Genomic DNA, 15,728 nt, shown 5'->3' with positions numbered 1-15,728 from the left:
ATTATTAGTCATTTTTAGTTAGCATTAAATGTGTTGGAGTTAAAGAAAATCCCGAAATAAGATATCTGAAGCTGGTTAAGTGTTATTTTAGATTTATAGTATTTAATCTGTACAAAAAGCTGCTCCTCAGGAGCGTTAAGTGCTCCATGGTCCTGCTAAGGGTATAAGTACCACATAATCTGCTTTAAAATCCCCAGTTGCCCATCCCTGGAGTCTAATCTGCCATCCAGCCTCACTTTCCTGAAGCAGGAATTTCGCCCGCCTTTTAATCTTTTCCACATTTTGCCGTATTACAGCCAAAAATCTCAGTCMTTTTTTTGTTAATATATCAACAAAAGCAGTTAATAATTATGTAGTGGAAAGGAAATTCTTTTTGAATGTTTTTTTTTTTAAGAAAAACAARTGGTGTGAATGAGAATTTGTGCTTTCTCCTCCTGTGTGCAATTTAATCCAATTTAATAATGAAAATCTCAGACGGGTTGGGGTGAAAGCTGAAGAGAAGTTCTGTCAGATGAGAATAAAGCTCAGATTTTTGGCCTATATAAAATGCCTTTTTTTGGCAGAAAGATTAAACCCTGCCGTCACCATATTTCAGTTGGTGATGGCAGCATCATGCTTCAAATTTTTTTTGTTAGTTTTTTTTCCCCCAAAAAGGACAGATGTTGATCTTTATTGAAAGAAAGATGAATCAGGTTGAATGTGTGTGATGTCTCCCCCCTTAATCAATAAATGTGTTAGATATTTACTTCTTGAGAATTGTAAAGTTATGGACTTCAGATAGTCTGGAAATGGCCTCCTGAGTCTTTTCAAAGTTTTGGGCCAGGGGCATTTGCTTTTCTACGTTTATACCAGTTCTTTTTTTTTTCGTGCTTGGCTTTGTGTTATCACACACACACGCGCGCACACACACACACACACACACACACATATATCTATATATGCACTGAAGCAGAAAACTGCCAAAATCTCTTGCTTTTATATTGATGGTCACAGGGATATTAGCTTTAGAAGCGGCTCCTTGCTGCTACTTCCCCAATTCATCCTATAGAAGCAAACCTTTTGTTGAATACATAAATAAAAAATGACGGTGTGGAAGCAGTTGTGTGTCTTTGCACATGTGAGAGTCGAATTCAGTACGTTTGCAGCCTGGTGAGGGTCAACTTAGAATCGACATGTCATAAAATTTTGACTGTAGCTCCACTATTTTATCTAATCTGCCAAAAATGTCAAAGTTTATAGTTGTAAAAAGCTTCAAGCTTACTTTGTTCTTTATTTTTCCAATAGCTGCTTCATTTAGATTTCAGCATGAACATATTTGATAAAAATAATTCTCCTTGCATAAGAAAGCTCATAAAAAAAATAATATTTTCTATTAATAAAATAAAAATTACATAAGTTTATCAAAAGAGTTAAATCTTTGCCATATTAGCAAAACAATTTACTAGTTTTTGTGCAGCCTTTTAGATCTTTCTTGCATCCTCAGCTTATATATGTGTTGATTTCTGTTGTTTGTTCCTCTATCTGTGTCTGTGATGTTCTGCCTTTCGTTTCTCTTTGACCTTGCCTGTCCTGATGTCTGGGTCTCCCCTGGCACTCTGCTCTTTAGCTGCTGCTTAAGGTATTTATGTCTCTTCTTTCCTCCTCCTACCTGTAAGCGTTGTGTTTTTTGTTTCTTTTTCATTTCATGTATTTTACTGTTTCCTTACTCTGAACTCGGTGACACCAGACTGCAAACCAACTGACAAGCTTGTGTTTTTTTTATTTATTTATTTTTATTATTATTATTCTGTGCAGTCTCTCTCAAAGGCTGACAGATGCTTACCTCGCACACACCTCTGCTTTTAGAGATAACACAATCACAGGGTGCATGCACCTTGGAGCACCTACAGTAGATCCATGTGCCCAGTCAACTGTAGGGAAAGTTCAGGAGTCAATTAGGAGTCAGTTGCTGTGTAATTGGGTGAGATATTAGCTTTACTGTCAGTAAATTAAAAACTGATCTTGAGGAACGGCCAAGAAAGCGAAGATTCCTGGTCTCTTCCCAAAGCCGCCTGTCTGTGAAAGCATCGTAGCAGGTGGAAGCTAATGAGCAGTCCCTTTAAACCTCCCTGAAAAAAAATAAAGAACATCTGGTCGGACGTGCACGCACTCGTGCGGAAACTCGGATCGGCACGCAAATAGACTTAAACTTTGATCAACCCATACCAACAGATGCTTCCGCTGATTGTTGGAAACAAACGGAAGCAAAGGTCTTTCGCTGCGACGTAGAAGCCGCACTTTAGAGCAGGTGGGACTTGAGCTGCTGATGGGAACAAAGCGAGAAAACTGTTTTCATGGCGCTATATTTGGAGCCAAAACAAACAACATCTGAGGAATTAAGTTCCCCCGTCGTCTTGAGCTCGCTTTTCTGCAGACGGGGTTGCAGGGCAAACATTTTGCATATTAGAGTAAAAACRCATCTGATAAGATTAGAGCAGATTAAATGGAATATCAGTCGGGTGTCATTACTGTCTTTTGAAAATGCCGTGACAAGGACACAGTTGCCCTCGAAAGTAATTTGACATGATGTTTGCAGAGATTTAACACAACAGTTTGCACTTTGTTTTCCAATTTTTCTGTTTGGAAAAAATGCCACTTTTTCTGATATCAGTCTTCTTTTTTTAAGTTACAGCATGCACAGATGTAAGCTGAGTGTTCTTTAACTATTTGTAGCTTAGATTTATTTATTTCAAACATAAGTAAAAACTTTCGCCAATAAATACGTAAAGGTTTGTATTCCCTGTGTCCTTTTGTTATAGTTACACCTCAGTAAATTGGTTTACGTTCACACGGCAGATAAATCCGACCCASGTCTGACTTTTTCATTGCTCACTGAACAATTCCAATGTTTTCACGACCCCACAAAAAATTTGAATTGGAGTAAATCTGCATCAACAGGTCTAAGTAGAAAAATATGTGATCAGAAACCACAAACTTCATCCTAATTTTGAGATGTTGATGTCCATCAGTTACAAGACTAGATGAAATGCAAGGAGAAACTGCATTCGATTTTCAGTTTTTGTCACTGTATGATCAGACGGGACCGATCCAGTGAACATTGGTCCAAATATTTGTCTTATTTAGGCTAATTTTTCCTTTGCTTCATCTCTTGAAGGGTGCTGCCTTAAAGTACATTCCCACTATTGTCAATGATGTCAAGCTGGTCTTTGACCCCAAGGAACTGAGGTAATTTCACTTGTTTTGCATGATTTTCTTCTTCTTTTGGTCGTTTAGTCACTTTTACTCATTCAGTAACCATTCACTGAGAATATAATCGGGTAGATGTGGACCTTTCCTGTCTTATGGCATATTATATAAATATCTTAAGAGCTCTTTCTGTATGGATTGCTCTTAGAAATGCACCATAGAAGTTCAATAGATATAATTTACCAATTTTCCAAGTTTAATGCGGTTTTATTAGTTTAGTTTTTCTCTTTAATAGTTGCTGATTCATATCAATAAATTAGAACCTTCTAACATATTTTCCATCTACTAAACTTTTCTTATATACGCCTGTGTTTATGGCTTACTCTCCTTCTGGATTCAATGACTTGTGAACAACTGTCATTTAGGAGTCGTAGCACAATATTTATATATTAAAACACCTTTTTTACTAGTCTTATACAATATTCCAGCTTTCTGAGAAACTGACTGTTGTTTTTGGTTGTTCTTGAAGATGAGCTGAATGAACGATTGATATATGCCGCTTCGTGTAATAAGTTCATGTATTATATATTTACCTTTATCAATTGAATTGGCGAAATAAACTTTTCGATAACGTTATGATTTATTGAGAGGCCTTCCCTAAATCGAGACGAGCTGTGCTCAGATCTATTTTTTTGTTCTGCCTTGCAGTGCTTTTATTCTATACCTCTACAGTCAGCAGCTGTATAGTTATGGCCTCTGCCCAACCACACTCAGGTTCCCTTGGAAACTCGCTAGCTGCTCCACTGAAGTGTTCATTTTAGTTAATGCTGCCCACTGTGAATGTCATCAGCCACAGCATAATGGATTCTTTATGAAGTGTCACACTCTTGCGCTCTGATCTGTTCATTTATGACATTAAGTCTGACGAAGTAGAAGATGTAACTTGACAATCTGTTCATCTGGATTACTTAGTGTCAGTTCAGAGGATTTCTAGGTTTTTTTTCCAGCAGACTGTTTTTGGGGTATAAAATTAAATTAAAATTAAATGCGTCTCAGGCACCTTTTTTCTTTTTTTTTTTTAATCTATTTTTGCGTCTGTGAGAGAAGTTTAAGAAAGAAGTCCAGGAATTCTGTACCGTCTGTTTAATGTGGGTTATTTATGCTCTGTGTTTTATGTTTCTTGATATGTATGAAAAACAGAAAAAAGTTTTTATATGCTGACCCTTGTTTTAGAGCGTAAAAGTTTTGACTTTATAAACCTGATTGCACAAATAAGTAAATGATTAATTTTTTCAAAGTCTTAGTTTGCATTGTAATTTATTAGCAGTGTAATCTCAGAGTGAATCCAATCTGCAGTGGCACTTTTGTAGGTAATCCTGCTTGTAATGCTCTGTTAAACTGCCTTTTTAGCAACATCACTTTTGCTCATTCCACAGATTTCTTTTATAGGATTCCGGTCTGAGGACTGACACAGCTATGAGAGAATCTGAATAATTTTATGTATTTTTTTTTTCTGTTGATTTGGGTCTGGCTAAAAGATCCAACAGTGATCGATTTCAGTTTTCCTGTTAAGCCCACAAGATTGTCATCCAAGATTTTGATGTATTTCAAAGAGTCCGTAATACTTTGCCTAAAATTGCTGCCAGGTCTTTTGGAAGAGAGATGAGACCGGCACAAACAAAATACGCTGCTGCTTGGTTTTATTATTTTTATTTTATGACGGAGCATAAAATAAAAATAATAAAACTCCTGTCTTGGTTTATTGAAAATGTGACTACTATTATTTGATAGTTTCTGAATTGGTAATATTTTTTACACTGGTTAAAATTTTTAATTCTGTATTCGAAAGAATTTTCAAGTTTACTTTGGAAAAGTGAAAAGTATAATTTTCATTGTGAGAATGTTTTGTTACAATCTGGTGGTAAAAGTTTGTTTTTTGTTTTTTTGGGTCATCTCAATCCCCAGGTCCTTTTCTAGTCTGGTGACCTGTGGCTAAAAGAAGTGGATCTCTGATCATGTCATATTTATACCACAGCGAAACAGAAAGTCATGAATTACTCATTAGAAGAAAATCTAAAAGTGTGAAATATAAATAAAAAATACATTAGGTGCCCGCCCTCCCCCTTCTTCTCTCCCTACTGATTGAATGCAGTAGTTGTATAAATTGAATTTTTTCAAATTAGTACATAAAAAAAGCCCAAAGCTTTCTGTTTAGGACTGTTTAGACGAGTTTCTATTTCCCAGTTTTAAATTGTAAATTTCCTAAATTAGATTAGGAATGAGCAACATTTGCATAAAATCAAACCTAACCGCAGTTTCTGAGTAGAGAGGCTATAAATGTGACAGTGGGTGCTGTTTTGTCATTAATCGTTAAATTAATCATAAAATCGTTTGGGGGGGCGAAGGCTGACGCAGCTCGTCTAACTATGCTTGATATGACTCCAGAGATTATGCCAAATACCGTATTTTCCGCACTATAAGGCGCACCTAAAAACCTTCAATTTCCTCAAAAGCCGACAGTGCGCTTTATAATCCGGTGCACCTTATATATGGACCAATATTGAGCCACAACAGGTCTAGCAACTATGGTAAGCAGCCGCTGACTTCATTTTTGCCCATAGAAGAAGGAAGCGCGCAGTGCATGCTGGGATAGTTGTCAGAACGCTGGTTTGTAATCCATTAATAAAGTTTGACTGACCTATTTACCTACCGACCGTCTAGAACGGTCTTTCTCAACCTTTTTTGGGCCAGCGCCCCCCTAGTCTTTATCCAGGTCCCTCACCGCCTCCCACCAAAGAATTTGCAGGCTACTTTGCACTGACCATTATTTTATCATTAATATTACCATCACTATTGTAGATGTTAAAATTTTTATGCTTGTTTCTGTATTTATCAAGATAATTTCCCAGAGAACAAAGAAAAGTCATGGGAATAGAAATTATTTTCACAGGCGTCTACGAAAAATGCAATGAGCATTCAAGTTAAAATTGGTAGGTTAACAGCAGCCAATCAGAGTCGAAAAAATATTCTTATTCTTTGCCATTTTCTAGTTGTTAAATCTTGCACAAAATGACCAGATAAAACATGTACAACATGCCAGTTTAAACTTTAAACTATTTGCAAACCGACTGAGCTCTGCAACATTAGAACATGGATTGAACTGTAACTACATTAATCATAGCTCTTCTTCTCTTCAGTGTTTCTGTGAGTTTCTGGTGGTGCAGCTCTGTGCTGCCTTCAGGAGAATGGGACTTCAGAGCATCATCCATAAAACTTCACCCACATGGCATTTATTGTGCAAACCAGAGCTTTCAGTGGAAAAACAAAAGTTCCAGATCCTTTTAATGCCATACAAATATGAGACAGAAACATGGATTATATATTTATATAGACCTGTCTATTGATTTATAGATTAATAGTTTTACTGGACAGAAATTACAAAGAACAAATCAGGTTCTTAATCAAATCCTAATGAGTCAAATTGAAAGTTTCATGGAGTCATCAGCCTCATGACATTAACACTGACATGAAAAATAATATTGAAGAAATATCTATCCATCCATTTTCTTTCACTCTTGTCCCTCAGTGGGGTCGGGAGGGTTGCTGGTGCCCATCTCCAGCTAACGTTCCGGGCGAGAGGCGGGGTCACCCTGGACAGGTCGCTAGTCTGTCGCAGGGCAACACAGAGACACACAGGACACACAACCATGCACACACACATTCACACCTAGGGGCAATTTAGACAGACCAATTAACCTAACAGTCATGTTTTTGGACTGTGGGAGGAAACCGGAGTACCCGGAGAAAACCCACGCATGCACAGGGAGAACATGCAAACTCCATGCAGAAAGACCCCAGGCTGGGAATTGAACCCAGAACCTTCTTGCTGCAAGGCAACAGCTCTACCAACTGCGCCACTGTGCAGCCCATTGAAGAAATAAATATATCAAATCTATCTTTATTTATCTTTATTTCTTTATTTAAATGGGTTCATTTTTCAGAGGGATACATAGTGAGGGTATCGTGATTTTAGCTACCAGTAGCAGGAGAACGGAGCTGCGCCAATAAGCTAGCAGAAGCTAACAAACACTGAATAGAAGAAGAGCTGCCATCGATACAGTTGCAGCCAAGCATGATTTAATGTTACACAATACAGTTTTACCAAGTTGCTCAAAGTCTAAACTGGTACTGTTGTGCATATATGGTGTAAAGTTTACCTTCGACCAAACGCCCCCCAAAGGCATCCCAGCGCCCCCCTTTTGTAAAAATGTCCGCCAGCGCCCCCTGCCGTCCTCTGAACACCCCCTGGGGGGCGGTACCGCCAACGTTGAGAACCGCGCTAGTCTAGAATCAGGTCGTCTGCAGGTCATTTAGCACCACGTTCTCCACGAACATGTTGAGCGCGAACGGAGAAGGGTGACCATCGTCCGACCACGCCCCGGCCCAGTCGCGGAAGGCTCTCTTCACTGACCGGAGTCGAACTGTTTTGTTGACATTCCCTTGAGTGCAGCTCGTTCTAGTGGATACATAAAGTAACTCCAGCCTCTACTGTAGCGTCTATCCTATGCGCCTTATAATGCAGTGCGACTTATATATGAAAAAAGTTTTAAAATAGGCCATTCATTGAAGGTGCACCTTATAATCCGGTGCGCCTTATAGTGCGGCAAATACGGTAATTTACCATCAGAAACCCCGATCCTGTTCAGATGAGTTATTGTAGTTGGGTTTGATTGGAATGGTGAGTCCTTCTGCATGATGTTGTTTTCCTGTTTCCAAATCTGACAACTGCCAAATTGTGAGGGTTCATTTTATATTTTTCCTTACATTTTATAACCACATTATGTAAATAACATCTATAGATAGATGTATGTGAAAGTATTTCCTGCACAAAAGTTAACACACTGCATCAGCTGAGAAGTGTACTCTCTCCATGCTCACACAGCTGATAGTGTTTTTTTCTGCTTCAGTTGTTTCCATTCCTAACCAAACTGTGATTTTTATTCAGTGGATATTTATGCAAGTGCACAAGCTACCAGAGGGGGGGCCTTTGATTTTTATTGTAATAAATTTGATACATATGAACCATTAACCTGGCTCTAAATCACAGGCTTGACTCTTTGGTGGCTGAGCAAAGGTGGCTTTAGCTGTTCCCGTTAGCTAAAAGCTTGCCAAGAGTCTTAGCTGGAGGCAATCGGACCGGAGCCTTGGGGGTGGAGAGTGTTTTATGCAATGCCAGAACATTTTCTCTCCTAGCTTTTGTCCAGGCCAGTCATAAGCATGTTGCCTGCCTCAGAAAACAATAATGTACAAGAGTTATGTGTAAACAGGAGGGAAGATTTATGTTAACATTGTGAATGTCAAAAAATTTCTTCCTGATACTTAATCCTAACAAATCTGAGTATATTACAGACAGTGGGATATGTTTCTTGTGTAATAAATGTATCTGGAATATAACATAATGGCTGCCCATGGAGAGGGTTGGATACAAACCAATTTAATAGAAAGATGAGCGGAAGGAAAATCTGTGGGATAAAAATGTGAGCAAGCTTTCAGAGGATTGTGAAGCAAAGACCATTCAAGAGTTTAGGAGAGATTTTCAAGGTGGAGGCTGTGGGTGGACTCAGGCAGACATTGGCTACTTTAACGGCTTTACTTGGGTTAAGCCCCTCCTGAACCAGAGACAGTAGTACAAGCACGTAGGTGAAAAGGGACTGGTTGCTTGATGGGCTAAAGTTTTCTTCTCAGAAATCAAGGTTCCAGAGTCTCGAACCACAGAATCCGAGTTGTTTGAAACTCAGGTGGGAATTTTCCACAGGCAGTCATGATTTTGGGAGGCTTGGCAGCACGTTTTATTTATTTTATTTTTAATAATTTTATTTCATTAGTTATTTCCTTGAATTATGCAGATAAACAGAAAAATTCTAAAATCTCAGATTAATTAAATGTTTTCATTATTATTATTATTATTATTATTATTATTATTATTATTATTATTATTATTATTATCTTTTTTTAACACTTTAAATCATTCCATATTTTTTGTTCTGATCCCCATTTAGGCCAGATGTTTCTGATCTGAATATGTCAGATTGTGACCTCTACTCAAACTAATACAGAGTGGCCTAGTGATTTAAAATAGCTTTACGGCATTTATTTGTAGTCAGAATATCAATCCGTTTCTGTTGCTTTCTGGGTGATTCCTCGTGTCTGCAGGCAGTCGGCCAGACGAGACGCCTGATAAATTTGACCTTTTCTCTGTTTGTCTCTTTGTCTACACAGCAAGCTGTTCACAGAGTTCATCCTGAAGGTCCCCCAGGGTCGCCTGGTGAAACAGAAGCTCGACTGTCTGATTGACATCGTCCACAGCGATCTCTTTACTCATCACGGTGAGAGCGCAGCTGCACAAAAACGCTTATATAAACTGTACTGCCAGTTTCTCAGTGCTTGCAGTTTCACTCACAGCTCAGTAATTTAGGCAATCACACACACCACCTGCCTCCACCAGGCAGCCCTGTGTGAGGCTTCTGCAAAGGTCATTGGTGAGGCATGGTGGAAATTCTTCATATTTATTGTAGGAGGTAGACAAGTCATCTGTAATAATCTTCTGCACTTGCTTGCTTCTTAAAATAAGGATTAATATCAATGCTGACGAAAAGTTCCTCCTATGTTTTATGGTGTTTTGATATTTATAAATGTTTTCCCCGTCGTTATGTCGACATAATGTGACTACAAGCAATGCATACACTTTTTTCATTATTCTTTTTTCTATCTGAGCTTTTTATATACTTGTCCATCTTTTTGTGACAGTCATGGTCCTCAATTAGACATGAGGCTGGTCCAAATGTCAGTGTGTGTTCATTCTTAAAAACTCTCGAGATGGAAAAAAGGAATGGACGAATGGCTAGATGGATGGAAGAAAGATTGGACGGATAGATGGAAAAAAGAGTTAGATGGATGGACGACAGCGATAGATGGTCAAATAAATGGATTGATTGAAAAAATTTGGGATGGATGGATTGGTAGGTGGGTGGATCAATCAATAAAATTAGTACAAATCCGTGTATAGACTTATACAGACTAGTGGATGGGTGAATGTATGGACTGTTGATAGATAAGTAATGTTTCTACCAGTCGACCCATAGGTTCTTGAACTCTTCCACTTGAGGCAAAGACTGACCCCTGACCTCTGGAAAGCACTCCATCTTCTTGCGTTTGAGAACCCCGCCTTGCCTTCCAACATAAAGGGGCCTACGATTTATCTTTGGGTGCATGTTTTAAACACAACAAGCAGAATGTGGTGAGACAATTTTCATAAATATCATACTTTTTTTGTTCATTTCAGATTTTTGTTTGGGCTAAAATCTAAATTGGAACTCAAATTCGATTAACTGCGCAGCCCTGTGGGGAGGCCAGTTAAACTCTCTGCTTTGTTTATCAGCGTGAGGTGTTTAGATTAGTCTGAACGTAGGCAGTGAGCTGTGAACGGTTGCATGAACAAGGTGTAATTGGAAGTTTGTCCTGTTCGGTAATGTCTGATATCGAACACAACACGGCGTAAATGTCACCGCTTTCAGCGTAATGATCCGATGCTTTCATACTTTTCAAACATAAAAGGTTCCAGTTGGTGACTGGGTCAGTTTAACGCGCCAATATTGAAGGGCAGCGCTCGCTGCGCAGCCCTCTGGTCATTACTATTGATCTATTTCTATAACTGTGGACCGGTGAACCTCCCCCACCGATGCTTGTGAATGGAGCGCTAATCAGCAGGATGGGTATTTGCCGCGATGCAGATGCGGATTATCCTCTCTCTGATCTCTCGCTGACTACAAGGTGCAGAGCCTTGCCTTTGTTAGGAATGCTTATTTACAGAAGCAATGTTGAAGAAGGCTAATTGCCAAGGAAATTTCTCCTCTCTACATTAGTATCAAGCTGAGTCCCACTTTGGAGCAGTTTTATTCAAGAGTAAATCAAATGTAGATGGTAAATGAAGCAGGCAGACTGGTTTTGGGGTGATCTAATCTGTTGCTCTAAGGGTCTGAGCATTCCTGCAGCCTGATCTACAGGTGGTCTCTAAAAAGCACTTTTGCCAGTCATGCCGAAATCAAGTGCCTGGGATGTTTGCAGTGAATTAATGCTGAACAGTTAAGCTAGGTGCTCTGTGTTTCAACACAGAGCTCTTTAGCATTCTAAATTAATGCACTTTGCATGTGTTTGCAAATAGGAAAGGCTTCCTTTTCCTTAAAAAACGTGTCAAAGCTTGTATATTTTACACCCTGCCATTGGAAAATAAAGTAATGTCTCTCCCTAAGTGGCACAGGCTTAAAATTGAATTTCCGTGTATAGAACATAAATGTGAAAACATGTAAAGAGCTTTTCAGCACCTGAAAAAAGTAATGATTTTAGATTGACTCAGTTCAGGAAAAAAACAAACAAACTTGCAAGCTAACAGGTTAACAGCAGAAGCTAAAATCCTGTTTGCACTGAATATTTAATTTGGAAGATTATTGTTTAGTTTCMCTTCTCTCGTCTGCATGGTGATTGTTTAGTTATTTCACCTTTAGTGTTTCTAAGGGAGAAAAAATGGAGACAGAATCATCTGTCTCCATTTTGTTTCATCCTCTGGATCCTCTACCTTCACACCAACTAACTTCATGTCCTCTTCCTTTTGGTCTTCCTGTCAGGCTCCTTCCCGCTGGCTCCAACCTCCGCATTCTTCTGCTGATATAATCGTTGCCTCTCCTCTGAACATGTACAAACCACCTCAGTCTGGCCTCTCTGTCTTTGTCTCCAAAACATGTAATGTGAGCTTGTCCTCTGATGAACTCATTCCTGATACTGTCCATCCTTGTCTCTCTCAAAGAGAACCTCAACATCTTGAGCTCTGCAAATTCCAGTTCCACTTCGTCATTGGTGCCATCTCTAAACCATACATCAATGGTCTCCATTTCCTTTCATTTTGCTTATATTTTTCAAGTCACACATTACGCCTGATACTTCCCCATCTGTTTCAACCTGCCAGCATACGCCTCTTTACCTCTCTTCCAAACTCTCTGTTTCCTTGCAGCATTGATCCTAAGTAATTAAAATCCTATACATTCTTTACTTCTACTCCCTGTAACATAACTAACTATTCCACTTCGCTTCCCATCATTTACAAATGTTTATTTTGTCTTGCTGCCACTAATCTTCATTCCTCTCTTTTACAGTTCGTGCCTCTAGCATTTCCTCCACTCGTGCTTTGGTCTTCTTGCAGATCAGTGTCATCTGCAAGCATCTCTATAGAGACTCCTGTCTAACCTCATCTGTCCGCCTGCCCATCACCAAAGCAATGACGTAATCCCACATCCACCTTGAACTCCTACCTATCCTGCAGCACACCTCACTGCCGTCTCACAGCACTCATCCATCTCCTGCACCACGCTAGCGTACTTCTGCCATCACAGAACTTCTCATATGGTCGTATAACTCCGCACTAATCTAAATCTGCAACGACACAATGCATCGCCCTGTTAGATTAGATGTGAAGCCATATTCAGCGAAATTAGCAGAAGTAATCATTTGAAATAAGTAATTGTGTGTAATAAATCTATAAATGGGACTCTTATTTTTAAAACTAGCCTAAACAATTTGCCAGTTAGATATTGTCAAATTCTTTGACATGCAACTGCATGCGGCTGTGTTTCTATGTGTATGAATTGTGCCACCTGATTATTTCTTTTTTTCTTTTTTCTTTTTTACAATTTATTGGAAAGAGAATGAGCCATAAAAACTGTATTAATGTGCCTTAAACCAGATTTTTTAAAATTATTGTTGTGCATCTACAGTTCATAAAGCCTGTAATTTGCGCATTTTTAAAAGGGGTAAAAACAGCCATTTTTTAAAAGGGGTAAAAACAGCCATTGCACTTAGGCTGTACCATGCAGACACGTAGCTTGGTACTGTATTGAGCAACAACCCAAAATATCTCAAGGCAGCATGGTTGTCACTTGGTGTCAAGRCTCCACGTCGAATGACRAGACAAACTCTTTAATATCCAGAACATCTCCATTCCAGTGAGGAAAAATAACACCAATTATTTAAATAATTGCAATGCACAGCGGGTCAGTGCTGCAATTAGATTCTATAGAAAAGTGACAGCAAAGGATGGGAGCACAAACGTGGGCTCTCTGAAAGTGTTGCACAGAAGTTGCATGTCTGAGTGGAATCCAGTTCTTTAGAAAACAAAGTAATCCTGTCAGAGTTTCAGAATTTTGTCACAATACTTAAAGGCATAACGAAAACAAAAATCCACTGTYCATTTGGAATACAGTTGCCTTTGTGTGCAATAAATACATTACAAAATAGAATTTGRCTTGTCAGTATATATACCATGTTGGTTTGTGGTTCTCCTTATTTCACTTGACAAACATGAGCTACATCTGTTTGCTCATGTCACATTTATGAACCATTAAATGCATTAATTTTGAGGCATTTGTTCGACTTCAATGCGGTAATCAGGTGTGAGCCTTCTCCTAATAATTGTAATCTATAATGAAATTATTCCAACAATAAGCTTGTGTGGAAGAACAATAAATGTAATTTCAAACCGCTTTGATGTCTGTCAACCTTATGTTTACTTTTACTGGCAATTATTTTCAGCGTGTCTTACGTGGCTCATGATTAGTACCTTAAATGTAGATAATCAGTATGAATTAAGCAGATATATTCACAGCCATTAAATATATTCACAGCCATAAATTAAAAGAATATTCTACGAATATTTTGTTGTTGAAATCTTCCATGGCTCATTCCCTTCATTGTGTTCCTCACCATGTCCTTTATTATTTGGCCTTTTATACTACTTAAGCTTGAAAAGATTTACATGCCGGTGTATTTTTGAGTGCTAAGGCTCAAATTTTCATTTATTTTCGCTAAACCAGGGCTCTAGAGGATGAGGAATTATAGTCGCAGACGCTACCTATTTTCTCAGTCGTGGGACAAAAAAGAAAAAAAAATCAGATCAGTCATTTGAGGAGAAAGTAAAAACAAAGGTCTCTGACACTGAAAGTCTTGCTATGGTTGGTTTGGTAAGACYTATTGTTTTCTCATAAAATTGTAGATATGTGTCTGTCTAGTTGTACAGACRGACACATAGTCAACAGCACTTTAGCTGTTGACTGCAGTTGGGTATTAAGTGACCGTTTGAGGGAATGATTAAAGGTATTTGGAGYCTCCTTGACAYTTTTCCTTTACATATARCASAAAGATTGTGATTGAACCTGACAAGAGTCTTTTAGATGGTTTTCCACTGCTGACAGCGAATGGTCAACATCAAACTGACATCCAATTGATCTTCTATCTTAATGACTGATGCCATTGGCCTGTGCCGTAGCTTACAGTGCAATTAAAAGCAGTAATAATTTGATGSTSTTTTAAAAGTTCAGCTGCCATATTTCAAGAAAGTTTCAGATGTTCTAATGAAATAWTTCATTGCCTCGCGTGTTTTAATTTAACCCTCTGAGATCAGCGAGTCATTACTAAACTGTGTGCGTCTGCAGCTGCGGTGTCGAAAGCATATGCCGCACTGCTTCAAGTGATCCATCATCTGGTTCGTGTGTGTTAACCGGCGTGGTGAACGTGTGTGTTCGTTGCTGTCCCTCCAGATTGCCGCGAGATCCTCCTACCGCTGATGACRGAACAGCTGAAGTCCCACCTGGAGAAGCAGGAGGAGCCGAAGGCTTGCTGCCAGCTGCTCAGTAACATCATGGAGGTGCTTTACAGGAAGGACGTGGTGAGAAACACGACACATGCAGGACATGCTTTATTCTCGCCAGAGGTAATTGAATGTCAGAGTGCGCTGTATTACAGTTTCACCACAGCATTATGCTGCCACAGTCATGTTCTACCACACACTGGGCTTTACATCTTGGCCATAAAATTCAGTGAAATGTTTTCCATTTACCTTGAAGGTAACAGTTTCTTGGTTGTGCTATAAAAAGTCACACTATGTGCCTGGACAATGCATGTTTCTGTGATTACTGCTTGAATGGTTGTTGTTGCTCTCTAAATTATTTCTCGGATATAATGGAGAGAAACATTAACACTACAAATGACTAATGAAACAACACAATAAGTTCTGCCTTGTCTCCTGRTGCTRTAGAGCCAGAGAACCTTAAAGCAAGTGTTRAGTAATAATGCGGTTTGTTAAAAACAATTTGCATTTAAAAGTTCCCGGACCGTGAAGTGATGCTTTTCAATTGACAAWGTTATACACTGATATTAATACCACATAAATTTCTTSATTTAATGCATTTTTAAGTTGCTTCCTTCATTCCTATTGATGAACTACCAAATTAATAATGGATTTTAGCACAAATCTTTTCCCATCCCTCATACTCAGACTCCTGCCCTGGATCTCGCATGCTCGAATAGTTAGATCCACACACACACACACAAACAAATACTCAGCTGCTGTGTGAGTGTGTTTGATCGTTTTCCATGCCCAGACTCCTGATGTCCTCCCCTAGGCCCTCTCAGACTCTCGTCATTGATCACCGCGGCCC

The 15,728-nt window shown here is 38.9% G+C and overlaps 1 protein-coding gene across 1 annotated transcript in view; it reads left to right on the top strand.

Moving 5' to 3' along the window:
- The window catches only part of dock1 (dedicator of cytokinesis 1), a 205,264-nt gene that overhangs the window by 63,800 nt on the left and 125,736 nt on the right, over positions 1 to 15,728 (top strand). Inside the window, 3 exon segments of the mRNA XM_008437114.2 lie at positions 3,016 to 3,225; positions 9,466 to 9,572; positions 14,829 to 14,956. Of these exon segments, the coding sequence (XP_008435336.1) occupies positions 3,016 to 3,225; positions 9,466 to 9,572; positions 14,829 to 14,956 (445 nt within the window).

This window comes from Poecilia reticulata, linkage group LG19 (assembly GCF_000633615.1).
Source record: "Poecilia reticulata strain Guanapo linkage group LG19, Guppy_female_1.0+MT, whole genome shotgun sequence".
Taxonomy (NCBI): domain Eukaryota; kingdom Metazoa; phylum Chordata; class Actinopteri; order Cyprinodontiformes; family Poeciliidae; genus Poecilia; species Poecilia reticulata.
Note: the sequence above shows the minus strand (reverse complement) of the source record. Positions and strands in the feature narration are given on the sequence as shown.